Raw genomic sequence first — 27,596 nt, 5'->3', positions numbered from 1 at the left:
CACTCCGTCGCTGGCTGAGTGATTTATCTCGCTTTGGACGAGACTGAGCTGACGGACTACAAACGCTAACCGGAAGTAGCTAAAAGTAGTGTTTTCTGTGCAGAGCTGCAAAAACTGCGGAGGTGAGTATTGACTGAAGGCAGTGCAAAGGTCGAAGTGGAAGCAGTAGGTGTCACGGTTGATCTGTAAGTGTTTTAGTATAAAATAAGAGTTAAAAATGATTTAAAAAAAAATCCGAGATAAGCAAATCATCCCAGGCTGCAGGTACCGTTTCTAGCGACAGAAGCTGCACAGAGAAGCTGCTTTTTCCACCGTGGTTACAACTTGCAGCTCTATTATAATGCGACAGCGGGAGATAATTACGTGTTATTATTTTGTGCAGATTAGCGAACTTAATTTGCACTTGTTCCATTATGGCAGCCGGTTCTCAGAAAAGTTAGGGTTCACGCAAGTTTTAAGAGTTTAAGGAGTTTAGACTGAGGCATTAAAAGTCAGAATCTGGAGAATATTAGAAAAGTAGTGCATGACAGAATCGTTGCACTGCATTATAAACGGAAACTGATGATATACTAGGATTTCCCGCACAGCTAGCTCTATAGTTTACATATAATGGTCAGAAATGGAGGGGAAACAATCCAGTCATATTAGGCAGGTCTCTGGGGGAAAATGCCTTATTTGCTTTAAATCAAATATCCAGTCATTGTTCAGGTGTGGCTCAGGTGGTCTACTGTCGGTGGATTTCGATATCTCAGACTAAAGCTTAGTGTCAGTCTTAATTGGAGTGTAAATGTGTGTGTGAATGTTAGATAGAAGTCACTTACATTTAAAAGAGAGTGTGTGTGTGAATGAGACATGCTGCATAAAGGACTGACTGCTCAAGAAAAGTAGAAAATGGTAGTGGTCACCAGTGCTACACTACAGCCTCCTAGTAGCTGCACCTTTAATATAAATGTTAAAATCCTAGGTGATTTTCAGAAAACAACCACATTCTTAAGTTTTCATATTCACAAACTTGGGTGTCCATGACACCCAGCCTTGTGCAGCATGAACAAATCCATTTACCATTTATTAACCAAGGTGTATACTGAAGAACTTCTGTGCACAGCACACCTGAAGCAGCAGCAGCAGCAGCAGCAGCAGCAGCAGCATATCACACCAGGCGCCGCTCCTGTCAGCTAACAACAGGAAAATGAAGCTATAGTCCTCCATCTTATTTCTCTAATCCAATTCAAGGCTACAGTTGGGTTGGAGCCTATCCCAGTGAGAGTCACACTACACCATGGACAGGTCACCAATCTACCAGAGGGCTAACATATAGAGACAAACGATTATTCATGTTTATTCACACAAAATCAGTTAAACTACCATCCATGTCTTTGGACTGTGCATTTGTTGAAGGATCAGGTATGACCTCTACTATCTGTTTCCACTTCCTCTTCTTCTCACACGAACAGATGAGACTTCCTCTTCGCTCCTTTTGCATCTTCAGGAGTGTAATCGCTCGGGGGCAAGCTGTGGACGTGCAGAGGCGAGGACTCAGCGGTGCAGCGATGCGTCTGGTGCAGTTTCGACGTCGTGGTGAAGGAGCAAGCATCAGGGTGGGAGTGGAGCAAGGTGAGGGGCACAGTGTGGTGGATCTGAAGGCATTTGACCCCTCGATGCCGTCAACAATGAGAGAGCTTCTGGAGCTGGGAGACAAGGGCCTGGAGTGTGCACAGAGGTGTCAACAACTCTCTTCCATTAAGCCATTAATTAATACAGCCATACTATTGCCTTATGCTCCTTCTACTCAAATGACTCAATCATCAGCTTATTTGATTACACTCATCTCAAATCATCATCATCATTTTAGTATTTTCAGTTAACACAATCTTCTTTCTCACATACGTCAACAAGCTTGGTCATCTGTTCACCTTCTGTTTTCCACATCATCTAAAACCAGTCTTCCTCCTCATCATCCTCAGAGCTTTGGCGTCCGGTAAGTGTGTAGTAGACCGAGCAGACATCCAGCTGCTGTCTCCAGTGACAGGTCCAGAGAAGGTGGTATGTGTGGGTATGAACTACCGCGACCACTGCCTGGAACAAAATGCTCCAATCCCCAAAGAACCAATCATCTTCAACAAGTTTCCCAGCGCCATTACAGGGCCGTACGATGACATCATACTGCCCTCTGAGAGCCAGGTGAGGGCAAGAAAGTTAACTTGACTGACAGAGGCCTTAATAGGAAGAACAATGCTAACTCAGAAGAAGTCAAAGTTATATCTAGAAAAAGACAAAAATAAATAAACTTCTTGTAAGATGATTGTTGAAGATCTCTGAGCAAAAACCACCACAAGAGCTATCACCTCTAGTTTTTATCAGCCTTGACTTCAAACAAGCCTGAAATCTCCGCTCTTATTATCCAGGATTACTCCTGAAGGACACAACACATCTAATGTAGCCTTACAGACGACACAGACCAACGTTATCTGCGTTAAAGGCAGTGTGGTGTGCAGATAATAAAGGTCGTCTCTGTCATATTTTTCAGATGGGTTGTGTTGTTCCTAAGTTCAAACACCAGAACTAATGAAGAGACTGCATAATGTATGTTATCAAAGAGTCAGTGCATCCTCAGCTGTGTCTGTTTAGCCCAAGTCTGCACAGCTCACACACTTTGACTACTGCAGACAGACTGAAGTCAACTGCACGTGACCTTTTCTGCTGATCAGCAGCCTACATACTGATCTCAGAGTATGCGAATTGGATAGGATTGCATAGAAGTGCATCTCTGTAGCTTTGAACTTCAAATCCCTTGAAAGTTGTCACATTAACATTTACTTTTAATGGAAAAATACTTTTACATGAGTGGTTAAAGGTTGAGTAGGTCACTGTTTAAAGTAGGAATCTGGTCTGGACAAGCCAGACTAGAGTGTTGAAGTTATTTTGAGAAAATACCAAAGTATTATAGAAAAGGTTTGGGGGACTCCTTACGTTAGCCATTAAAAGTAGGCCCTGTAACATATTTCACATTTAGTGCCTGATTAAAATTTAACCAATCAAATGAATTCTTTTGTTTTCTTTGATAGATGTGAGCAGGACAATAATTTAACAGCACAACACTTGCATAAAAAAACAAAAAAGCTGTTTTTAGTATACTTTAATTTATTAATGCTAAAAAATACACGTGATGCTTCTTGATGCCGTTTTTACATCATCTTGGCTTTTTGTGTGATTGAAGGAGGTGGACTGGGAGGTGGAGTTGGCCTTTGTGATAGGACGAAGAGGAAAACACATCAAGGTCAGCATCACAGCATCAATGAAGGCCGCGGTGCTTTCACGCTCGGCAAAGCAGCTGTTCTGACTCTTATTTCCACTCCTCTTTCTATTAGGAGGAAGACGCTCTCTCCTACGTGGCCGGGTTCACCGTGGCCAATGACGTCAGCGCTCGTGACTGGCAGATGAAGCGTAACGGGAAGCAGTGGCTTCTAGGAAAGACATTTGACAGCTTCTGTCCTCTCGGCCCAGCCTTAGTAACCACTGACACCGTGACAGGTGAGAGAACGAGAATCCGCAGCAGGAAGCGTGAGGCTGAAAGGGGGAATTAAAGACAATCTGGTGACTCATGCAATTATGTGTGATTTCGTACGCCAGCAGCTTCACCGAGTTAACAAGCTGCAATTCAGTGAGGAAATGTTGTTTTTGTAGCTGATGGGAGCAGCATGAAAGCCCCAACCAGATGATAATGGTAACCATTAGGATTTCTAAAGGCTAAAAACATTCTTGTCAAATGTGGGCCATCATGTTTACGATTCAACACGATTTAATTTCTGCTACCAACGGTTTAATAACAAAAACAAAAATTCTTACTTCTATATGCAGACTAGAATCTTCCTGCATCACATCATAATATCCATTTTCAAAGATGAGATGTTCACATAAAAATGTCCCACGATGATGTTTATGCTTGACAGGCGATCATCGCTGATATTTGCTTTTAGGTTACGGCCATTATTTGAGCTGACAAGTAAAAAACTCGCGTAAGATACTAGAAATGGTTATTGTTACATGCAGTTGTGAAACATTAAGTACACTCCATTATTCAGTAGCTTGTAAAAAAACACCTTTAACTGCAATAAATCTTCATCGTTGTGTTCTGTATGATTTTTTTATGAGCGCTACATTGTTGCTTCAGTTCATTCGTTCGTGGCTCAAGAGTTGGGAGTTCGCCTTGTAATCGGAAGGTTGCCGGTTCGAGCCCCAGCTTGGACGGTCTCGGTCATTGTGTCCTTGGGCAAGACACTTCACCCGTGGCCTACTTGTGGTGGTCAGAGGGCCCGGTGGCGCCAGTGTTCGGCAGCCTCGCCTCTGTCAGTGCGCCCCAGGGCAGCTGTGGCTACAATGTAGCTATCACCATCACCAGTGCGTGAATGGGTGGATGACTGAATGTGTAAAGTGCTTTGGGGTCCTTAGGGACTAGTAAAGGCCATTTACCATTCAGGCTTTCGTTTGTGAATGTTACAAACGGCTCGTGGATGGACTAAATTTATTGAACTCAACAGTAAAGATGTAAATCCACATAAGTGCTGTAAAGCAGTCCGTATAGCAGATGTTGTATGTGTGAATCGCAGCTAAAATGACCACTCAGCGAGTATGAGGGCTAAACTGTAATATTGGAGTTTTTACAGATTTTTCACATTTGGTGTGACCAAAATCCATCAAAGTTAAATCAGCTCGAGCTCTCATTGGCGCTACATTCACAGATAATTTCTTGAGAACTGTGGATGCTAGACTGCTAACAAAGAGACAAACAAACAATCAGAACTGATGACATTCTCACTTTTTTCGGGGGAGAACAAAATAACCAAACGTTGTGATGTGATGTGGAGATGGTGCAGGAGCAGAGCAGGGTAGCAGTGTGCTCACGTCTACGGAAGGTGACATTTAAATAGCCTCCGGATGGACCACAAGCCCAGATCATCACCCCTCCATCACCATAGTTTACAGGGTGCTGATGATTTTTACCAAACATGGTACTGTGCATTACAGCCAGATGTCTCCACTTTTGTCTCATCTGGACATTGTTTCAGAAGTTTTTTGTTTATTGTTCAGATGCAACTTTGCAAAACTAAGCCGTGCTGACATGTCCTCTTCAGAGAGACGAGGCTTTTCTTTTATACAACACACTTGAAAAATTATTCAACACCGTCGCTGTCAAAGACCACGTCAGTCTAAGTTTAGTTAGAATGAAAATTGCTCTTTAAAGGTTGAGTGTGCTTGTGTGCCTGTTTGAAAATGATAATTACATAATTTTTATTATTAGTAATTACCCTCCACAAGTGTCGCTGTCCTCTTACTTTGGTTATTTGCGTGCAGGTAAACCAGAGGCAGCTGAGCAATTAAAACCCTCTACGGATGGGTGACAATTTAAAGGAAAAGCCTAGATGCTTGACCCCCCTGCAGGGAGAGGATGTGGTGGCTGTGTTATGCTGTCGGGGGCATTTTGAATGCATGTTTTTAGTCTGTGTAAACATCACTGCACAGAAGAAAGTTCTGAGTGATCACATGTATCCTATAGTGCACTGTTGAAAAGACAGTGCCCCTGTCTACAGGTCAGAAATGATATTTAAATGCTAAAACATAAACTGTTGTTATCCACGATGCAGATGTACCCTTGAAAAAATAATAATAGTGTGTTCATGATGGGTGGTCTAATAAATTTGTTTAGACTACTTTCCACCAGCTTCTTTAAAATAATAAAATGATTTCCCTACAAATTTGTCACCTATCTTTAGGCCTAAAGTCACAAGTAGGAAACTACTTCATGTGTCATTTCTCCTTCAGATCCTCATAACTTGAGTATCCGCTGCCTGGTTAATAGAGACACGGTCCAGAACAGCAACACGGATCAGATCATCTTCAAGACAGCAGCGCTTGTCGCTTGGGTCTCAAAGTAAGTTCCGTAAATGTTGAGAAGTTCAGATACTGTGTGTTTATGTACTCGTATACATAACAAAGTACTCTTTTCTATTTGAGTAACTCAAGCTGAGAGTTCAGATTCCAGGAAGTTAAGAAATGAAGCCACAAAAAGTTGCCGACTCTGAGCTAAAATTACACGCTTCATTTAAGACTTATCCACCCCAACCGGCACCCTGACCGGCTGGAGCGTTCTCTGATCTGATTTGAGATTTTAAGACGACAACGCCTCTCCCACTCTCGCTCAGCTTACTGGTGATAATGCCTGTGTTATTCTCTTAATAATGGCAGCCCACAGCACCTTTCACAGGATCTGTGCAGACAGCGGAATAATCTGTGGGAGATATTGTTTCGCATGCTCCGGCTTATTTAAATTAATACTGAAATTATACTGCGCGACGACGAGAAAGAAAATCCTAATTCGCTGAAGTGATGGTATTCTTCTGATATTCCACTCTGTGCTTTTTCCCCTCCTGATAGGTTTGTGACATTGATTCCAGGCGATGTGTTTCTGACAGGAACTCCTCCAGGCGTGGGTGCATTTAGAAAGCCGCCCATCTTTCTCAAGGTGATTTTATAGTCTGACAAAAGTGAATTCGCAGCATGTACAGCTGGTCTGGACATGTTTTGTGCAGCTCCAGCTTTACTTTTACTTTATCCAAAGAAACTTAAGGTCACAGAGTTAAAGAGGACCTATTCTGGGTTTCCTTTGTTTCTATCCGTTGTTACCAATGTGGTTTATGCCTCTATCAAACATGGTAAAAGTATTGAATAATGAGGTTGGTGTTTGCACAGGTAATATCTATCAGACTGCTTTTTCCCTTCTATTCTTATCTCTGTATGGTATCAAAGAAGGCTCGTTAACCCTCAAAGTCTCACCCAAGAAGTGGCAGCAATATTGAAACCAGAGATTGTAGAAAGTCTGTGACATTCAAGAACTTTTGAGCCCAGTTCATGAAATGATCACCAATAAGTACAGGATACAGATGATTGACAGGGTACTAAATTAGAGCACAGGTGTCAACTCCAGTCACTCGAGGGCCAGTGTCCTGAAACCTTTACATGCATCCCTGCTGCAACACACCTGAATAAATTTAGTAGATCATTAGCAAGACTCTTGAACTTGATTGCATGCTGAAGCAGCAATTCAGCCATTTGATTCATGCTACAGCAGCTCTTGAGTGAATGAACCTGGTGCAATAAAAGCACTTTTTGAAGTACATTTTTCCAAACACTTACATATATATAAATTTGCTTGAGTAGGGTTAGGGGTTGCCACCTTAGCATGAGTTCAAGACTATAGAGTCTTGCTAATGACCTACTAATTTTATTCAGGTGTGTTGCAGCAGAGACAGAAAAGTTTTAGGACACTGGCCCTCGAGGACTGTAGTTCAACACTCCTGCATTAGAAGGTTAGGAAGGTTGCTCACAACTAACCATCAGCAACAAAGTTATATGCAGGGCTCAAGTAATCAGAGGTGATGACTCGACCTTATCTCTAGGTTTTGGAAACAAAGGTCAATGTCAGACCAAATGTGAAAATCTGTAAAGAAAATTGTGTTACCCACAATTTTTTATTTAATTTTTTACAATATACCAGGCCTTGGGGGTCATGAGTACCTAGGTTGAATAAGTATTTGACCGTGAAAATATTTTTCAAGAAATCATATAAATAATATGAGTAACATATCACGTAAAAGGGCATAGAGGGAGCTGTATAACACACTTTTTATTTTTTCAATAACATCCTACGATGTCACAATGATAATATAACAGGCTGACATCATTTTGTAATAAAAACATAATAAAACATCAAAGTTGTAGTATAGCATTTGCCCTTTGGGGGCAGTTGTGCTCTCTGAGTGCTCTTGTTTTATTTGTTCCCTTATTGCCAAGATTTAGGAGAATAATTTAATAAAACACTACGGTATCAATTTCCAACTCCTACGTCGCCTCGTTCTCGAGTCATCGCATTAACAAACATGCGTGTCCATGACACCTGCTCATCCTGTGGGGCGTTGGTAATACAGCATGAGCCATACAGCTGAGGGGTGAAGAAAGAAAAAATGGCTCTTTCAGAGTACCTAAGTTGAGAATTTGGCTTCAGGTTAAATTTGAGGGTTGAAACTGATGATGATTTAAGACCTCAGAGGGTTAATGTGGTCATCTCAGGCGCTTACAGTCACGTGGAAAAGAAAGTCTCCTGTGATGACTTTCTTTTCCACATGTGAGCACAGAATCTCCACACATCTCCTGTTCAAACCTTCGGTTTACAAAGGCCAGCCAATCAGAATAAAGCCTTAGGTCACACATAAATAGATTGTAGACGACAGTCGGTCACTAATGGCCATTCCAGGCTCTGGTTGCCTAGGTAACCATCTAATGAACATGCCACTCCCTAATATGAGAAGCAGTGGTTTTGGATGTGAGGCCAGCAAAGCTGAGCCAGCTCAGGACCTGCCTACTTAGCATTGCTAATACTTATTTTTTCTGTTGTTGCTGCAAGTCGCTTAATTTCATTGACATTTTGCGATTGTTATATTGCTGCAAGGCTCTTCCTGGAGAAAGAAGCTAAAACAGAAAACAAAAATTAAACTGTGAAACAATGCAAAGCCACTTTAGTAGAGGCAAAGAATTTAAAAAATGTAGCTGAAAAGAGGCATAAAATGACTACATTGTCCTTTCCCCCATTAATTACTAACAGATAATAAGGCAGTGATTTGAAATGTGTTGTTTTAATTAAGTGTTAAAACATTTTTTTCTTCCAGAAAGGGGACGTGGTGGAGTGCCAGATAGAACAATTAGGTTCTATAATCAACAAAGTGGTGTGAACCCTGAGAAGAGAATCCATGAATGAACATCAGCCGCTGAACTGCACCTTCTGATCACCCGCTCCTCACAATGAATTACTATTCAAATAGTTTTTTCCCCCTTTTACATAATGTGAAAAAACCATCAGGAGATATGTAAAACTGCCTGATGAATGTTTTATTCATGATACTTCAGTAATTGTGAGGAGAGAAAATGTGTTATTTTCTTTTACTACACAAAACAGAGTAATTATGTGACTCAACCTCAGAGTCATCACGAGCTGTAAAAAATACCCTCCGTCAGCAGCCGCCCACTCGTGCTGTGCAGAAGAAACCGTGAACCTACTGATTTTTCTTTTTATGTGAAAATAAAAAAATATTTTGACACTGACGTAAAAAGTATTTCTAATTATGATTAATATTCAGGATCAAAGACTGCGTATAAAACTTCAGTCAGAAGTGAAAGAACATCATCTTTCCCATAAAAGAAGGAAAACAGATTACTAGATGTGTGGAAATTAATGAAATTAAAAAAATGCTGCTTTCCAACTGTGTGGTGTTGGTTTTTTTTACTGCCCGGGAGAAAATCTCTCTAATTACTTCAGTCTGTGTTTTGACTCATGTAGCAGCTTTTAAATATAAATGTCTGACAGAGAGCTTCAAGGATGGATTCAGTGTACTTGTTTACAATTTGCAGCAGTGTGACATGTTGACATCCTCAAACTGGCAGCTACGTTTCGACCACTGTATCCCTTATAATTTGTAAACTGCTCCAGTTTAAGATCAGTTAGCTTTTTGTTGAACATATATGGTGCAAGGTGGAGTGCTTTGCAGCTCAGTGTCTCGACAACCTTAAAATACCCTACAAAAAAACTCAGCTTCAGGCAATCTTCACGAGTCACAGAGGAGATTTTCACCTCATCCAAGGATGTTACGTGATTAGTTTGGTTTGTCTGTTTGCCAAGAGGATTACTAAACAAGTTATGAAAAGATCTGCATGAAAGTGTTTACTGAAGGCGGGGATTGGCCCAAGATGAACCTTTGGAGTTAATCTGGATCCAAATCTGGATTCACGAGTTTCTGGAAGGACCCTTTAAAGGAAATTTTGGAGACACTGTTTGAAGTTCTTGAGAAAACAAACTAACCCAGATCCATCTATTCTGGATCCACAGCCTCGCTTCATGCGCAGTGCAGAGGGAATCTTCAGCACTCTTCTAGTTTTTTATTGTGAAGACTAAAGGAATGCCTCGAATATGAAATCAGACTTACATATTCACAGAAATTAATGGAAAAAATGCTAAATTAGTTTACCCCCACTGGCAACTGTATAATAATTATAATAACTCAGAAAAAAAGTATTTTGCATCGTCTGAATTGCGACTTTAAAATGCCACAGCCAATCAATCCCTATCCTGTTTTTTGTTTGTTTTTAAAGGTGTTCATGATTTTCTTTTTTCCACGTGAGAGCAGCTCACATGGAAAACAGTCCTCAAAACTCACATTTCTTATTATGCAAATCCTCTGTTTTAAGTCTCGGTAGCTGCTCTTAAACAGATACTCAAACGCAAACCTAATTTAATTTCTGTTCCGAGTGGGCCATGGCTACAGGCCAGTTCCACAACTATTTAGGACTCAGTATCCTCAGCTCAACACTGGGTGGCAGTAGATTCTCACGGCCGAAGGCAGCTCAACCACTGCGGCTGTGGTCTGTGCTCGCTGAAGGAGTAAAAACAGCTGCACTGGCATGTGACTGTACAAACAGTCAGCTGTGAACGCCAAAATACATAGGCCTCCAAGTTAAATTAAAGCAAGCCATCGATTTGTCTCTGCATCTTTATGTCAGAAAGGTCTACGTGAGACATACAGGCTCTCTAGAGGTCTGACTCAGCACTGAATGATCTACGTCCAGAAGGAGAGCAGCTCAGAACCATGGCTGTGTGCAAGAGACTAACTAATAACTAATAAACTACTTTAAAGGGCTGTAGTTGGTTTAGTTTGTACACAGTGAACTTTTTGCGCTTTTGTTTAAGTCATGATGACACAGGAACTTTTATTTGAGTATAAAGAACCAAACAAACATTTTCTCATGGAACAGACAAAACTTGATGCATCCATCATTACAACATAAACATGCGTGGATGCGCAAACTGTACCAACGAGCGTCATCCTACAGCGAGTCCTCACAACTGATTACAGGGACTTAATAATCCTCCTCTCCTGCGGCTTTATGCAAATGCTATTACTAAAGATAAACTTAAAATCAATGTCTCATCACTGAAAAATCAAAATGCAATTAACCTAAAGACACCAGCGTCCTGGCTCAGCATGCATCTGTTTTAACTGAACACAGGCTTCCTTGATACAAACAGAGGATGAGGTCAGACTCTGCAAGAAAACAAAGCCGCGTTGAAGCCTTGAGTCATGCTGCTCAGTTAAATGTATTAATTGTAGAGGTACTGAGAGATGAAGCGGTGCAGTTTCTGCCTGTTTTCTGACAACTGGAACAAAGGACTAACAGCCAGGAAGACGCCTTCCTTCTGCCACTCCTCCAAGAGAACCTGAATTGAAAATAACGAGCAGAAACACAGACACGTTAGTAGCATCGCAACCACAGTGCTTATTATTTAGTAACCTTTATTTGAACAAAGTGAGTGTGCAGCTTTTTTCTTATCTTCATCAAAGCGCTTCCTGCACAAGGCTGAATAAAAAACAGTGAGGTAATAAGACAGATAAAAACAAAAAGCTCCCAAAGCAACAACGCCTCAAAAATGAAAGAGAAAAACAAAGCTACAGATTTCACATAAACAGCATCACCTAATTTACTTAGCAAGGTCTGAAATAATGAGGCCAAATGAAAGAGGCATACTTAAGATTGTGTTGTCCTTCCTTTTTCTTTTAAAGTTTCCTAAAAACTAGAAGCACATTTCCTGTTTGCTTCAACTTGGAGATCTTAGAATTCCCCCTGCCTTACCATCGGAGGCTTAAGATGAAGATGAGGACCATTTCTGACTGATAACCTCAATAATAAACTTAATAATTGCCTCTTGAGATGTTTGCAGATAAATGGGTCAATGATGCTCTATTTTTAAAAAGACCGCGATTCCCAACCCGCAGACTGAAAGAGAAGATGGGAGCAGACACTTTGCCTGCCGAGTTGGAAGGCTGGTGAAGTGGTAGAGTAGGGATAAAAATGTTGCTTCTTTGCTCTTTCTTCTGAAAATCATACCTCCTACGACAATAGGTAAGTAAGTAACATTCATTTATACTGTGCTTTTTACTCCTTTACATGAATAAAACTGACACTAAACAAAAGCTACACAATAAATCATTCTGGAAAATCCTGCGTTTCTGTTTAGATTTCGGCATTTAAGTTGGTGCCCTTCTTTCTCTTCAATATTCCCTGCTGCTGTTTACAGAATCAGAGCAGATGGAGATAAGAGAGGCTCATATTCTTCTGCAAGACAAACCATTTGCTGCGTTCCAACTTTCATTTTATGAAAAGAAAGGAAAAAAAACAAACATCCGCAGACTTGAAAGCTGCAGCGGCATGATAATCTATCAACAATATACATGAGGCCTTTATCCAGTCTCATCAAAGTTTCTGTTTAATCCAGAGTTCACTGTGCCCTGGTGGAGTGCTTTCATATCAGGTCATCTCACACCCAACGGGAAGAAAGAGAAATGTGCAACAGAAGATTCCTCAAAAAAACAAGTTTTGTTGCCTCGTACGCTCTAGCAAAATATGCAGCATAATATCCTTCAGTAAAATCAAAACAATACTTCGTTGTTAAAATAAGTCCTATTCCGCATATAACTCCTTCACTCCGCAACATGTGGCTCTTTCAAGGTTACGTTCTTATTACTGAAAGGAGTCAAGTAGTTTTAAATTCTTCCGGGTAGAAAAACCTATAATCACAAATCACTTTTTATAAGGGGGTCATATATTTAGCGTGTAAAGTCTCAAGGAACTGCAGCTGTGAAATGAATGCAGTGAAGTAAATATTACAATATTTGAAGTTTTGAGATGGAAGGATTAGAGTGATGCATCATTGATCCCAACCAACCAACATTTAGAGGAGCCTTTTCCACGTAGAAGGTGAACTGCAGCACATCTACAGAGATCGAAAGATGTTTTAATCTTTAGTCCAAACTTAGAATGAGAGAAAATGTAAAAACAGAAATAGACTGTGATAACAGCATTACAGGTTCATTTAAAACAGTGAGGTTATAATGAGACACTATTATTGATTGTTCTATCGATCATTTTACTTCCAACTGTGAATTAGAGAGTTTATTAGAGCCTTAAAAATATGGGACTGTAAACACTGATCTCATGTGTAAATGCTGCTTTAAAACTTCTCAGTGCAACCCTACCAAATCTGATGAAACATCAACGGAGCTCAACACAAATCATTTCTCTTATACAGTGAAGTACTAGCTGGCCTCATGCTTGGCAACCTTTGAAAAATGGCACCGGCACAGGGACTTCTGGGGTGGGAAAGGTTAAAGACCTGAATGTCAAATGTAAACCACTTTGTCACAGCTAAGAGACCTCAACCTGTCTGCGCTACTTTTTTCCATTTTCTAATTTTAAATAACTCATGTCTTTGGCTCAGTGAATTCTCTTTATGAACTGACATTTCTGCCTCCTACATGATTGGATTTGGTTGGTTCCAGCCAGGGAGTCTTCCTATTGCACCAAACATCAGGTTTCTGTTCACAGCTACTGAAAAATCCCACCAGTTTGATTGATTAATAGTGATTTGGAGATTTGGGCTGGATTCCAGGATTCACATTAGAAGTCAACTTTTTGAGAGTTGGATTGCACCTCAACTTTAGTCCTGAGTGGAGCTATAATTCCTGGCAGACAGGCAGATTTGGGGACACACACACACACACACACGCTGTCACTCACCCCCAGGTCTATTAGTGTTCTGACTGCAGTGTGTGCCGCCTCCTCTGAGCAGCTCTCTGTGAGATACAGCAAAAAGATGCACATGAAACAAAAGAACAGACAGATATCCAATATAGAAAAAGCAGGTTGGGATAGGAGAACAAAGCCATACCAGTGGGACTGTCATTTGTTTTCCAGAATGTAATATTGAAGGGTCATTTGGGTATTTTCTGGTTATCTTTTCTGGTGTTTTTTTTAAACAAGGGGGATAGCATGTGATGGGAGTGAAAGGAGCTATTTTTCTTCTCTGGTCTACGTACCTTTGTTACAACACACACTGAATCAGTTTTTAAAAAAGGCAAGGTGACAAGCTTTTAAAGTTTTGACACAAAAATGGAAGATCTTTGAGAGGTTTTTTTTTTTTTTTTTTTTTTCCAGAGGGATGTCAGGTTGAACTCACCATAGTGCTGTTTCTTCTTATTTGCTGTGTCACAAAGATGTGAGTGTATTTGAGCCACGAACTCAGCTTCTGCAGCAGGAAAGACATGAAAATGGAGGCAATTATTTAAGCGAAACAAAGTGAGAACAATCTGCTAAGATAAAGCCATCTTATTATACAAGCTACTAGATAAAAGCTCTTTGATTCGTCCTGTAAAAGCAAAAACCATATCTGATTTTAATTTTGCTTGTATCCCCTTCAAGGTCCTCTCCTTGGTCACCTCTGCACTGGATGTCCCACTTCTCTGAGGATTGGTGCATTGTCTCCATTATGCCAAAGAGGTGACGCTTTAATTTGAATTTGAGTTTGTGGGAAAGGAAGATGTCACTAGAAGCCAAATCTGGCGAATGGGGGCAGGGAGTGTAAGTGGCTATAGTGTTGTGTGGCCAAAAGCACACCCTGCAACTCGGGTCATTTGTGCTTAATGCTCACTCTCAGATGTTACAGGGTGATATAGTTGAACTCTGCACTGACAATACGAACATGGGGGATAAATTAATAAGGTACATCACTGTTAACGTGAAAAAAAACCCCAACGTGCGTGCTTCACATTCTGTTTTTGACCTGATGGTCTTTCTTGGTCTTCTTCTTTCTTTCCTGGAAAAATCCAACTCCTCCAATAAAGACTGCATTTTGGTCTTTGGGTTGTGGCTGGAGACTCAGCTCTGATCACTGGTGATTATCTTCAACACAGAAGGGAGTTCAATTTATTGCAAAAGTTGATATTTGTGCTCTGGTTTTAGGTCTCTGGAACATTTTTAAATGTACATGGGAAAATGGTCAGAATGGCATTTCTAGTTGAAGCAGTGAGTGCTTCACCGTGAGAAGACACTGCAGTGCAGAGGTTCCCACATATTAAAACAGCACTTTGTTTTCATTGATTAATTTTTGCTCTTTTGGGAGTCCACTTGATGCGGATTCGACAGCCAAAGGTTTTGTTTAGGCAACACGGCATTTCTAATCAAGAGAAATGAAAAACTGTTGAGATAAATAACTATTTAAAATAAAAAAAATACATAATGCATAATTAGTTTGAAATGCTTTGATTGCATATTAACAATTAAGAGTTTTTATAATTTTAGTGACTATTTGTAGCTGACCTGCAGTACCTTCATGGCCACTAGGGGGCTGCAGACCACACCTTGGAAATTGCTGTTGCAGGTGAGTTTAAATCAGTATAGTTTTGGTTTTCAAAACATGAAAAATATCACCAGCATTCACTGCATGCATCATTACTAGAGTAGGCCTGACTGAAAAGTCACTCTTATACCAGATTACGAGATTGCCAAATTACTCGTAACCACAAAAGGAATTTATGACCTAATGTTTACCACCCCACACTGAACACAGGTGACTAGCTTCCCTTAAACAGTGTCCACATACCAGCCAGAGGCATCTCAAAGAGATCCAGTCCTATAGTGGTCCAGCATAGCGCCCTGAGATGTCCAGCTAGCATTCTGCAGAGGAAGAAGAGCATCTCTGGACAGTGACTTGGCTGTCGTATCTAGAAGAAGTTGACACAGACCACGAAGACTAAATCAGAATGAGGCAGTGAAGAACTGAAAGATTATTTTCTACTACAATACCACATACTTAAAACTCACTGTCAGGAGGACGATGCACAGCTCTGGGATGTGATATTACTCAAAATAAACTGTTGACTCGCTGAGGCTTGAATATTTGAAGGCAACATATTTTTATGAGAGTGCTGCTGATGTACTGTTTGTAGAAGAAAATCGCAGTGGATAATAAATACATCCAAGACTATTAACGGTACGACAGAAGGAGCCCAATTACTTCTGCCAAGTAAGCCGTGCGATTGGTTTGGTTTGTTTGTCTGTTTTTAGCAGGATTACTCAAAACGTTCTGGACAGATCTGCATGAAAACTTCACAAAAGTGGGGCTTGGCCCAACTTAGAAATGATTAACTTTTGGAGTCGATACCAATATGGATCTGAATTCAAGGATTTTTTTGGAAGGATTCGCTGCTATTGCGAGACGGGAGTAAATTGGACATTTTGTGTCACATTCTAACAAATGCACAATTTTAATATCACAGTTAAATCTGAGAAATCTCTTAATGTCTTTACGAAGATACAAAAAAACTAATCCAGATACACAACTCATGAATGGTGCAGGTTAAGCCTTGACAGAGGTATGCAGCCTCAAGTGGCCTTTTTTAAGTGCATTACATTTAAGTGAAAGACCAGCAAAGAAAACAAACACTAATGAAAGAATAAAGCCTTCTCAATGACTTCAAACAACAGACTAATCTGCAGTGCCTACCAAAAGTTTAGAAGTACTCTGCTTCCTGGTCAAATAGGTGTTAGAAATAATTATTGCCCCACTAATCATAAACCAGATGGGATGCTGTGTCACTGCAGGATGTTGTATAGATCTCTTCAATTGTGGATAAATCTGCAACAGTATTACCAACAATCTCCATGCTTCACGGCAGGAACGACATCCTTTCACCTTCTCGGAGGTCGCAGTGGGCTTAACCAAAAATCTAAACCCCAAAACTTCGACTAAGATCAAAGCCCAGAACCCCATTCTTTGTGTTTCTTTGTAGGGATGGATATTGATAACAGTTTGATTGATACAAATCCCTTAATCCCTCCTGATCTGTGTACAAAGGAGAACAAAAAATTAAGACTATACAGATTTTTTCCCCCCAGCTTTAGAATCACGTATTTCACCTGCGTAAAAGCTCAACTCCTGTGAATTTGACATTATGGTTTTGCAACCACCAGAGGAAAAAATGGATTGGACAATGTAAAGACCAGTCCTTGATTCCCATCCCTTTTTCCTGGCCTAAGCAGTTCTTTTCTTCTTATCGGTTTCCCTCAGGGGAGGTTTCTTTGCAGCAATTTGACCATGAAGGCCTGATTCACAGCCTCCCTTCAACAGTCGATATTGAGATGTGTCTGCTGTTTGAACTCTGGGAAGCACTGATGTGGGCTCTAATCTGAGCTGCCGTTAATTGTTCATCTTTGAGTCTCTAAGAAGTTATCCTCTGCGGCAAAGGGAAGTCTCGGCCTTCCTCTCCTGAAGCAGACAACACGATAGCCATTTTTATTTGATAGTTTTTACGACTACACTTTCTAAACTGACTGACCTTCGTGTCTGAAAGTAAAGATAGAGTGTCTTTTCTGTTTACTTAGTGGAGTGGTCCTTGCCATAACATGAATTACTGCAGTAGCTCAAGGTCACTTCCGACATATGAACACTATTGCAGTCCAAAATAACTGAATCTGAAGTTGGTTAAAATTTTATTAACAGTGTTTAAAACTGTTAAACCAAACTTTTAGAAAACTAAGATTCAGCAAGTCAGATTCCTCAACAGCAGACTAAGAAAAGCATTTCTTTAAGGACTTGGATTTAACCGCAGCAGTCGTGATGAAATGTGACAGCTGCCCAAAAAACTGGAAGCAAACTCTTCTCTAAAACATCCATAAATGCTTTAAAATTGAATCTTTCATTGCCTGACATTAAGGTCCTTGGTTGTGTACTCAAACTTTGGATAAACTGTGTAATTAGTCTATAAAATGCTCTTTATTTGTCTCAGAAACTGGAAATAAACTTTGCTATAAAGACTGCGTTAATGAGTAAATCAGATAATGAGAGGAGCCACGAAGCTGGTGGTTCATTAAATTACTTTATAAAGTGTGTGGGGACATTATAATCATGTGGAGTTCAGCTGCTCCTGTAAAATGTTCCATTTTCTTTGGACATTACACAACTGCAAAGAGTCATTAATGTTTAGTCGTTCAAGAGATGGATGCTTATAGCGCTACAGCGCACCGAACAGCTTGCAGCTCATATTTGGTTGATTCTGCTCTCCTCATCTAAACTTTAGGTTTTGTGGAAAGAGAATGGAGGTTTCTGCCACAACTTTCAAAGTGCATGGAGAAGAGCAAAGGTCCTAAGAGGTCTAAGATAATTCAGGGTGACACCCTGATGAAGGCCACAGACCAAAATGTCTGATCAAGTAATAAAATTGTTCCTTATACCTTAAATGTTGCTGGGGCTTACATTAGTATATCAAAGTCTGAGCCAATCCTCATTTCTTTATATTTTGCTAGGAATATGTTAAGGTGCAGTGATTTATTGAGACGTGGAAACAAACACGGAAATACAGTATGTAAGGCATAGTTTGTGCCTTGAAAGTCAATATTTGATATCTTTATTCTTCAACACAGTCTGAACTCTTGGACAAGCTTCCTCGTCTTTTCTTAAGAACTTTTCAGGATTAGTTCTCCAGACTTCTTGAAGGAGATTCAAAGCTTTTCTTTGGACACTGGCTGCATTTTGGTCCGTTCTCCGTCAAGATGATCTCACACGGCTTTAATAATGTTGAGGTCTGGGGTCTGGGGAGACAACACTATGACTGATAGTGTTCCACTGTGGGGGGTTTTCTTATCAGTTATGCTTTTACTGCACTGGAAGTGTTTTTATGATGAACATTATGCTGAAAAATGATGCTGTTTCCAGTCAGATGCTTTCTGATGGTACCTGGTATGAATTTTGACAAGATCCCCAACACCACTTGCTGAAATAGAGCCTTAAACCATGACAGACCACCATGTTTTACAGATGGATGTGGATACATCACTCCATCAAGAACTATTGTCACAGATTTTTAGTCAAGTTCTTGTATAATTTGGCACACCTCAGTCTCTTCTCCTTGTTTGCCTTCCCTAAGAATGGCTTCTTGACAGCAACCCTACCACCATTTCAGAGGAGTGGATGGATGAGTTGAAGGGCTGGATGCATTTCTCAGGTTCTGTGTCAGGTCGATTTTTTTCTCTCTAAAGGAGATGACTTTCAGATACTGTTCATATGTTGTTGATAGTTTTTTAGCCTTTTTTCTTCTTCTGTCCTCTACCTATCCAGTTAAGGACACACTGCACCCAAGATACACCAAGTTTTCAGCTAACATCTCTGTTTATGCCTTTCAAACTGTGTAGATCCATAGATTCGACTACAAAAAATAAGAACAAATGTTTCGGAGACAGGCTGCTAGAAATAAAGCACCTAAAATAAAATTTTGTCTTCACTAAGATGTCTGCTATTTTTAGAAACAACTCTTTGTTCATCCCTTGTGTTTGGTACCTAATTACCGAAGTATTGATTCACAGATCAGTGTTAAGTGGGTGAAGAAACAATAAAAAAAAAAAAATCCCTCTGGGTGGAAAAAGCAGGTAATGTACAAAGAAAAACTGAAAGACCTTCAGAACCTTGAACATTATTTCTCAAGACCACTTTAAAACATTACAAGAAAGCCTGGCTGCTTTAGATACCCAAAATATAAAGAAATGGGGCTTTTTGCACAGCACCTTATATCTGCATACAATCCTTTTTTTCTAAAAAAAAAAAAAAAAAATGCATTAATTAAGCTTTTATAACAACTTTTCATATTTTTGCTAATGAGCTGGTGCCACTTAGTCAACTGGGCTAATTCAATTAGCGTTTACACAATCATTATAAAAAAGGTGAAGCACTTAAATACACAGAAAGAGTTGGAAACAAAAATGACAGGATGAAAACAGAGCCGTCAGAGTAAAAGCACATCACAACAAAAAGGTCAGCACTGCGGCTGTTGTATAAACAAGTCCAGAGAGACTGCTTAGCAAAGACATTACACAAAGATTGAATGTTTGCAAAGTGCAACAAAAAATGCATTTTCAGCACAATATTTACACAGATAATATCAGGAGCTTTAAACTACAGAAATTAAATTGGATTCAAAAGGAAAATGGCAGAATCCAATAACACTAAAATGTCGATCATGTTGATTTATTTATATTGCATTTTTACTGTTTGTTTCACATAACTGAGAGGCAGCATGAATAAATAACTTAGTACGCACAAACAAAAAAAAAATATACGTACATTTGGGAAAACAAAACAGCAAAGTTTTCTTGCTTTTTCTTGCCTGGTTGCTTTGCAAAACAAAAGTGAATCTACCTAGGCAAACTGAGGTTAGGGAATACTTTTTGCCGTCTGGTATGTAGGTGTATGCAGTCTTGCTTCAGCACCTGAACTGAGGGTAGCAGTGCAGAGGCGGCAGGATAAGAAAAATGAGCGTACTGGATGGAGAAAGTTAAAAGATGGAGTTTGAAAGAGTGGAGCTTTGTAAACTGTAGTGCGGCACTTCCTTGGTGGACAAAGCTGAAATGAGAAGAAGTTATGCCAGCGTGGGTGGCACTGTGCAGTCAACCAGCGAGCTACATGTGGCAAAGCCAGTCATAAGAATGCTCTTTCTGTTGTGTGGTGATGCTAGTAAAATCTTTCAATTATAAAAAAAAAATCAAGGCCTGTATTTCCAGAGTTAGGCATATGAATAGTAGAAAATTGCGAAGGACAAAAGATGAGTAGTCTCCACACTGAAGAGTGCAATTTTCAATATTCAGAGGTGTTGCTTGGCAATCATTCATATGAAAAGCAGGTCATATACAGAAAGACGGCTCTACCTACTATTATGACATCCTGTGACATGTAGCTCAGAAGGTAGAGGGTCATCTGGCTGGTTGGTGGTCTGCGTTTGATCTCAGATACTTCCTGCCCACATGTTAAAGTCTACTTGCTTAAGACCCCAATTACCCTCCCTGCCCCTAGTGGTTATGGTTAGGTAGTATCTTCATGGCACCTTACTGCCAATAGTTTCTGTGTGCATACTTGTATGGCTCAGGTTGTGGGTATACAAATCTGCGCAATCAGTCTTGCTCTGACCACCTGACTCCTGTTTGGGAAGAACAAAGGTTTTAATCTAAGTTTTTCTGTGAAAGTTTAAGGTAAAATTAGGTTCAGAAAAGTGGCAGTTTTAGTCTGTAAGTTTGTAGGAAATGATTGTGAGGTAATGGAAACACAAGTGTGTGTGTGTAAATGGGCATGTGGGAGGCAAATTGTAAAGCACTTTGATAAAAGCCCTATATAACGGCAGTCCATTTATCAGTCCATATCCTAAAATGATCTAATATGAACAAAAAAATGCCCTGAAGCTAAAATGTAACATCATTAGATGGTTTTTTTCCAGAGTTTGAAGTATGTGTGCCAGCTCTTTTTCATTTGAAAGAGTAGGTGTAGGTTTCCACTATTTACTGGAGAATTACAAAGTACAGTTTTGTTTGCCTGTGTGACTTTTCTCATGTGATGCTTGAAATAAATCCCAGGAAGCACACACAAAGCACCACGGAGCTCACAATACTCCTTTCACAGAACCTGGGATACACAACCTTTAACAAATATGAACAAATTAACATTACCAACTAAATTACAACTAAATACTATTAGGAGGAAGGAGGCAAGGAGGTGGAGGGTGATGTGTTTTTGGAAGCAATGAAGCAATGATGATGCAGAGCTCAGTGGCAGACTTGAAAAGCACCAAATCTATATATGGTTTGCCTTTTGTAAACAGACAGGTGGTGGGCACATATAACTGAATGTCCTACATATTATAACCAACACATCTATAAAGACTTAATACATTGAAGTCTTTGAAATTGCTCTCTATTGCAAAACATAATGTAAAGTGCTGGTATCACCTTTTCTTTTTAAACTCCTCATAGTGTCGACTATTCACAGTGTCAGCAAATGTTCATAGTTCCAAGATTTAAACAGGAAAAGCCATTTTAAGATGCCAGCACCCACGGCCATTATGGTTCTTTAATGTGCGATAAGCAAATATGCAGTTTCTTACCTTTTCCATCATCTGGCAAGCAAAATGCTTCCAAGCATGTGGATGCTAAAACTTTAAATAACAATATCCTCATCTTTACTGGATTCTATGATGCTGAAGCTTGCATTTAAAACGCTTCATTGGTTAATGCTACTGCTCTCTCCATAGCTGCCAGCAGAGCTGTTAAATAGTATGCCTGCTCACACCAGTGTGATAAAACTGCTGCTCTTTCTCTATGCAGATTTACATTTGTACAGTCACGACTCCCGAGGCCATCACCTCAAAGTTGCTCTGCAGTGAATACGAATAACATGGTGATTTGGACACCTTGGAAGTCAGATATCACGTCCAACAGTCACGACAGTTAGACTTCTTTTAAATCTAAGACCTTACTGCTAACTGGCATTCAGGCTCTATCCATGCAGGTGCTTTTATAATGGAGATCCAGTTGCTTTAAAGTTGTATTTCATGTGGTGTTTCTGGTATTTTTGTGCATGTCCTGTAGGCAGTTTGGGCCAGCGCACAGCCAGTCCCACAACGGTGCCTTTTGAGAACAAACTACCATAATAAACATATCGGAGAGCTGAATGTTAAGTAGTGCTACTTAGAGAACGATGAGTTAATATCCGTGGGAAGAAAATCACGGCCAACCAGATCTTAAGGCTTCATCGCAGATGTGGGCCTTAAATTTCAACTGTCACTTCAGTGTCTATGAAGCCTACTCACTTCAGACGTTGAAATGAGTCATTTCAACTTTTTTATGTAACTTTTCAGTCTATCCAGTCTTTTTATTTCTCTCAGTGGAAAGATGTGGAACCAGCTCTAAACTGGACACAACAGAAGAGAGATGAAGGAGCTACAGAGGCTCAGGAAAGCCAGTGGTCTTCTGTACCTTATAGGAGCAAAGGTCCGGCTCCTCGCAGTCAGAATCGCTGTGATAAGGGTCGTCAGAAGTGGTCCAGGTCAGAGGACCCTCCTGTTTCTTCCAGAAATCACAGATGGGAACATCCCTGGGAACCTCCAGAGGATAGTGGGCAGAACAGACAGAAGCAAGCTCTGGTTAATATAATATGCAAGAATATAATTGAGACCACAGGCTAAATGGATGACATTGTGTCTTTAACTCTTTCCCCAATAAAGACGTCATTTGACGACCGCCCTGCACCCTTAACCACGAGTTTTGATATCTCAGTATCTATAAATACAGATGTGGTTTGACCACCACTGGAGTAGTTTTTTCCAAGGGAAACTTTATAGACAGAGCCTTCTGGTGAAAACCTAGACACTTCTTTTTCTGTAAGCAGACCTGAAATGCGTTCAAGAGTTACTCCTAGTGGGCTTTAAAGGGGTGAAGAGTTAAATGAACCTGATTTTTACTGAAGTCTAAAAGCAATGCAATATAACGCTCTCTAGTACAACACCATCCTAAACTGTGGCCTCATTAGCGGTGCTGGACTGCATTAGATTGTGGAGGTGTATAATATAACGTCTCCAATGAGTACAGAGTAACTTAAATAGTTATAAAACCAATTCAAACAAAGAAAACATTAAAGAGTTGAAGGTAACATTAAAATTGTATCTTTGGGTAAAACACACACCAGATCTATTACATATTTAATTCATTAAACTACCTTTAGGACAAGATTTCAGTGCAGTTTTGTTTGTTAAATTATGCAGTTTTATAAGGCCCAACTTTTAAAACTATTAAAATTTTTCTTACTTCTTCCTGGATCAGGATGCCACAGCGAACCAGACTGTCAATGGCATCCAGCGCGAAACTCTGGGAAGACTGACAAGGCTATTGAGAAAACGTGAGAGGGTAAATGATTCAATGGGGAGCCAAGGCTACAAACAGCTTCAGCCAATCACATATCTAAGAAATGCAGAGGGAGACGGCTGACAGGGAACATAAGGTGTGTAGTAGAGACGTAGGAATGATCTTAGAATAAGAATAAGGGGTGCCCGGGAGGGGAATCAGAGCGGGAGAGATGTTTTTCTGTGAGGAATGGGGAGAGAAATGTAGCTGCAAGCAGCAGAGACAAGAAAGAGCAGCTGCCGAAATGAAAGGTGGGCAAACAAAAAGGAATAGTATTTCTGGCTCAGATTCGGAGCCCTTGAAGTCAGTTTGATGGAGCATGTACACACACACACAAGCGCACACACAGATACACAGTGCACGCATACAATCCAAAACCTCTCTCTGGCTGAGACAGAGGCAGCAGAGCAGGATGAATGGCTGTTCAGCTCCATTAAACATCCATTGAATGAGACACGCTGGCTGTGTGTGTGTGTGTGCGTGTGTGTGTGTGTAAGATATGAATTCAAACTCACTGGCATGAAGCCCGGAGGCAGGAGATGGCAGAGCTGCAAGGTTCTTGCAGTGAGCTCAGACTGGCAGAGCACCACATCAAACTCCGTGTCACCTTTGACCTCCACTCCTTCCACGTCACTCCGCACGCTGCTGCTGACGCCACTGTGAGCCACCTCGCACAGCATGGCTGACACCGCACACGCTACGAACACAAACATTTTATTGTTTGCCTCCTCAAGACCAAATGTGCAGCACAGGTGTTGTGTGGCAAAGCAAGTGTTTGTTTATGACAGCTAAGTAGGTTACAATTTGGCTGAAATCTGTTAGCCATTACACACGCTCTTTGGAAAATAGATCAACTGATGAGATTTTGCTGATAAGCGTGAGCTGGGATTTCCGTCATTTACACAAGTGTTATTAAGTCTTTGTTTACATTCTCAATCCCAATTATCCTTCTTTTTCATGTCCTGGTGGAAAAGTCTTGACATCCAGATTGTTCATGTTCCTAAACTGTGCAGCTGTCACACCTCGGGAAATTCAAACCTGATGGACAAACCTGTGAGGTGAATCCATTTTCCTTCTTTTATTAAATTCAGTTTTATATTTATACAGCACCAAATCAAAACAGCAGTCACCTCCAGGCAGTTTATACTGTAAAGTAAAGACAAAACAAAAAAGTAAACAAAATTGAAAAAAACAACAACTTGAGATATTCCTGTTAACTAGTTTGCTAGTCATTAACTGGTCAACTAGTTTAAAAATAAGAACACACATATGTGAGATCGATTAACAGTGCTGTTAATTTTAGCTGTGCTGTGCTAAGTTATCATCCACAGTACACTGCCTGCACTCAGTGTGGTTAGGTATTGCTCCAGCTTGACAGTTATATGTAATTTTACTCTGGCTCTGCACACATACAGCCATTTATTTTCTGCATCAAATTACTGCAGAACTGCGCTCATTCATGGAGCTTTTCACCTCGCTTCTTTACAACTTCCCATGGCATAAAGAAGGTCGGCAAGTGTCATTGTAACCTCTTGATGACAGGGCACTGCCAGTGTATATTAATAAAATAAAAGAAGGATTTTATTTTACTACTTGTTTAACTGACTAGTATTTCTGGTCCCAAGTAGCGAGCAGCAACACCTCAAGGGCACATGACTACTATGTACATGAGACAAAAGCTCAGGCTTCAAACAGCTTTTTTCCTACTCTTAGCTCCGGATGAGGTTAATAAAAGTGGGCGTTTCTATTATGGTAATCTCGACCACCCTTTTAACTTATCTGTTTGCACAGAGGTAAAACTGCTTGTTGCAGGCTAGGGAATAACCTGAGGGATCGCACCATGCCCAGCATAACATAAATCGTTATGAATCATGAAAAGCTAATCTAGTAGAGTCCAAGAATAAAACTGTGAAGCAGGAAATGAGCATAACACAGCCACTTTAAACAAAAACCATTATGGAGGCGGGGGAGATTTGACTATTGCTAACCCTAAATGTGTGTTTATCACATCGCTCTTTCGATTTGCTACAACATCACAACAACGTACTGTATACAGGACCTGATGCAACTTATTTTTACCACTTGAGGTTAGCACCCATGTATGAATATATAACAAAGAGGCTTTCAGCAGTACAAAGCCCCCTGCCCACCAGTTTCACTTCCTATACAACCAAAAGAGGTCATGCAGGAACAGTGAATCATGCTGGAGAAGTAGCTTCCTGTACTTCAAACCATTATTTTTACCTCCACCAGGAATCCTAAAATGGGGCTACAGTTTCTATGGCTTCATTCCTGTCTGCCTGTCAGCATGAAAATAAGATTTCAGCAGATAGCTCTGGGCTTGAGGATCTGTTAAAGTATAGATTTACGGTTTAGGATTTCTGCCATTAGACGATTACCATATATTACTGTCATGTATTATCGCTCTGTTCCCAACCAAACCACCAAAGAAAAACACAAGACACTGGATAATTCTGTAAATTAAAACACCAGATATTCAATGCCAATACTCTTTAGATTATTGCTTTCAGCAATATCTGTGGTACAGGTGTAGGTTGTTTAAAAAAAATGTGGGGGGGAAAAAATACAGCTGCGGATATTAAAACACAAAAATAAAGTGTAGGTTTGTGACAGAAGGCAAACTATGTCTTTTAAAGGAAATGAATGACTTGGAGGCCCAGCCATAATCAAACCTCCACACTTCTATTTCCTCCTGCTCACATCCAGGCCATCTATTTCCTGAATGCATAATGGGAATGGAAATAAAATGTAAAGAGCACAACCAGCATATGTGAACACCATATGTTGGTTATGATAGACTTTCAGTATGTGCCCATTATTATAATTTTACACAGGAGATAACACAATCAAATTTAAACCAGGGATTTCTGGTCTCTATCCAAATTAGGTTTTTAATGGTGCCACGTGTTCTACAGTTTGATTCAATTACATGCATTCCATACAACTGTGACCCTAATGCACATCTTGCATTTGTAGTCTTATTTGCTGTCCATGTCTTGCTCATGGATGGTCACTGAAGCAACTGCCAACTGTCTACAAGACAGTTGATGTATAGTTTAGCTCACAGGGCCTTATTTGTAGTGACTGAAATTGAAATGCAGCCACGGAAAGATCTAAATAAAACCTGTGAGAGTTATCTGACAGGCTTCAGCCAACAAAAACTTAAGTACTGCAACTCAAGTACTGTTGTTTTAAATGTGACATATACTATATACTACTAATTTGATATGCTATCACCGGCCAGTCACATGAAAGCTTGATACATTTAGACACGCAGACATGATCAAGACAATCTGCTGAAGTTCAAACTGCATCACAATGTGGAAGAAAGGTGATTTAAGTGGCTGTGTACATGGTACAGTTGGTGATGCAAGACAGACTGATAATTTCAGAAACTGCTGACCTACTGGGATTTTCCCACTCAACCATCTCTAGACTTTACAGAGAATGGTCAGAAAATGAGAAAATATCCAGTGAGCTGCAATTCTCTGGGCAAAAATGCCTTGCTGATGTCAGAGGTCAGAAGAGGATGTCAGACTGACAGGAAGGCAACGATAACTTACATAACAGCTTGCTACAAACAGGGCATGCAGAAGAGCATCTCTGAATGTACAACATGTCATCCCTTTGTCACCACATGTACTCAGCTTCTGATGGCTCGTTCCAGCAGGATAATGAGCCATGTCACAAAAGTCAAACCATCTCAAACTGTACTTTGAGATGGTTACTCAAATGGGCTCCACAGTCATCAGATCTGATTCTCTGTCAACAGTGTTGGGGAGTAACGGAATACATGTACCGCCGTTACGTATTTAAAACACAAAATATGAGTAACTGTATTCCGTTACAGTTACCGTTTAAAAAGGTGGTATTCAGAATACAGTTACTTTGTTGAAATAAAGGGATTACACGGCAGTCTTTTC

At 40.2% G+C, this 27,596-nt stretch overlaps 2 protein-coding genes across 12 annotated transcripts in view; one reads left to right on the top strand and one right to left on the bottom strand.

The window, feature by feature from the left end:
- The first annotated feature begins 1 nt into the window (after position 1).
- Positions 2 to 9,311, top strand: fahd2a (fumarylacetoacetate hydrolase domain containing 2A). Of its 2 annotated transcripts, none has more exons than XM_006789914.3 (8): positions 2 to 122; positions 1,455 to 1,720; positions 1,965 to 2,181; positions 3,218 to 3,277; positions 3,369 to 3,531; positions 5,821 to 5,929; positions 6,433 to 6,520; positions 8,721 to 9,311. In XM_006789914.3, exons 2-8 carry the CDS (start codon positions 1,455 to 1,457, stop codon positions 8,781 to 8,783), a joined length of 966 nt encoding a protein of 321 aa, XP_006789977.2. In that variant the 5' UTR covers positions 2 to 122; the 3' UTR covers positions 8,784 to 9,311. The 2 variants fall into 2 exon arrangements, with proteins under 2 accessions (XP_006789977.2, XP_006789978.2); XM_006789915.3 differs by having other exon boundaries at positions 52 to 185.
- A 1,496-nt stretch (positions 9,312 to 10,807) lies between these two features.
- Positions 10,808 to 27,596, bottom strand: part of gpat2 (glycerol-3-phosphate acyltransferase 2, mitochondrial) — a 171,704-nt gene continuing 154,915 nt past the window's right edge. For 9 of the 10 annotated variants that reach the window (XM_006789907.3, XM_006789912.3, XM_006789911.3 and 6 more), the window contains 7 exons: positions 24,168 to 24,349; positions 23,557 to 23,634; positions 22,729 to 22,854; positions 15,539 to 15,659; positions 14,117 to 14,185; positions 13,678 to 13,733; positions 10,808 to 11,320 (listed from right to left, as the gene is read on the bottom strand). In XM_006789907.3, coding sequence (XP_006789970.2) covers positions 11,204 to 11,320; positions 13,678 to 13,733; positions 14,117 to 14,185; positions 15,539 to 15,659; positions 22,729 to 22,854; positions 23,557 to 23,634; positions 24,168 to 24,349 — 749 coding nt within the window. In that variant the 3' untranslated portion in view covers positions 10,808 to 11,203. Of the gene's footprint in view, positions 11,321 to 13,677; positions 13,734 to 14,116; positions 14,186 to 14,719; positions 14,839 to 15,538; positions 15,660 to 22,728; positions 22,855 to 23,556; positions 23,635 to 24,167; positions 24,350 to 27,596 lie in introns of those variants that run through there. The other variant, XR_436857.2, reaches the window with a different exon arrangement.

The sequence above is a fragment of the Neolamprologus brichardi genome, chromosome 12 (assembly GCF_056152115.1).
Source record: "Neolamprologus brichardi isolate AB-2024 chromosome 12, ASM5615211v1, whole genome shotgun sequence".
Taxonomy (NCBI): domain Eukaryota; kingdom Metazoa; phylum Chordata; class Actinopteri; order Cichliformes; family Cichlidae; genus Neolamprologus; species Neolamprologus brichardi.
This window is presented reverse-complemented; position numbering and strand designations above follow the sequence as displayed.

Coding starts and splice junctions, on each gene's coding strand:
- fahd2a (XM_006789914.3), top strand. CDS start 1,455: ATGAGACTTCCTCTTCGCTCCTTTTGCATCTTCAGGAGTGTAATCGCT. Junction 3,278..3,368: donor GAAGAGGAAAACACATCAAG/GTCAGCATCACA, acceptor TCTTTCTATTAG/GAGGAAGACGCTCTCTCCTA. Junction 5,930..6,432: donor CTTGTCGCTTGGGTCTCAAA/GTAAGTTCCGTA, acceptor CCCTCCTGATAG/GTTTGTGACATTGATTCCAG.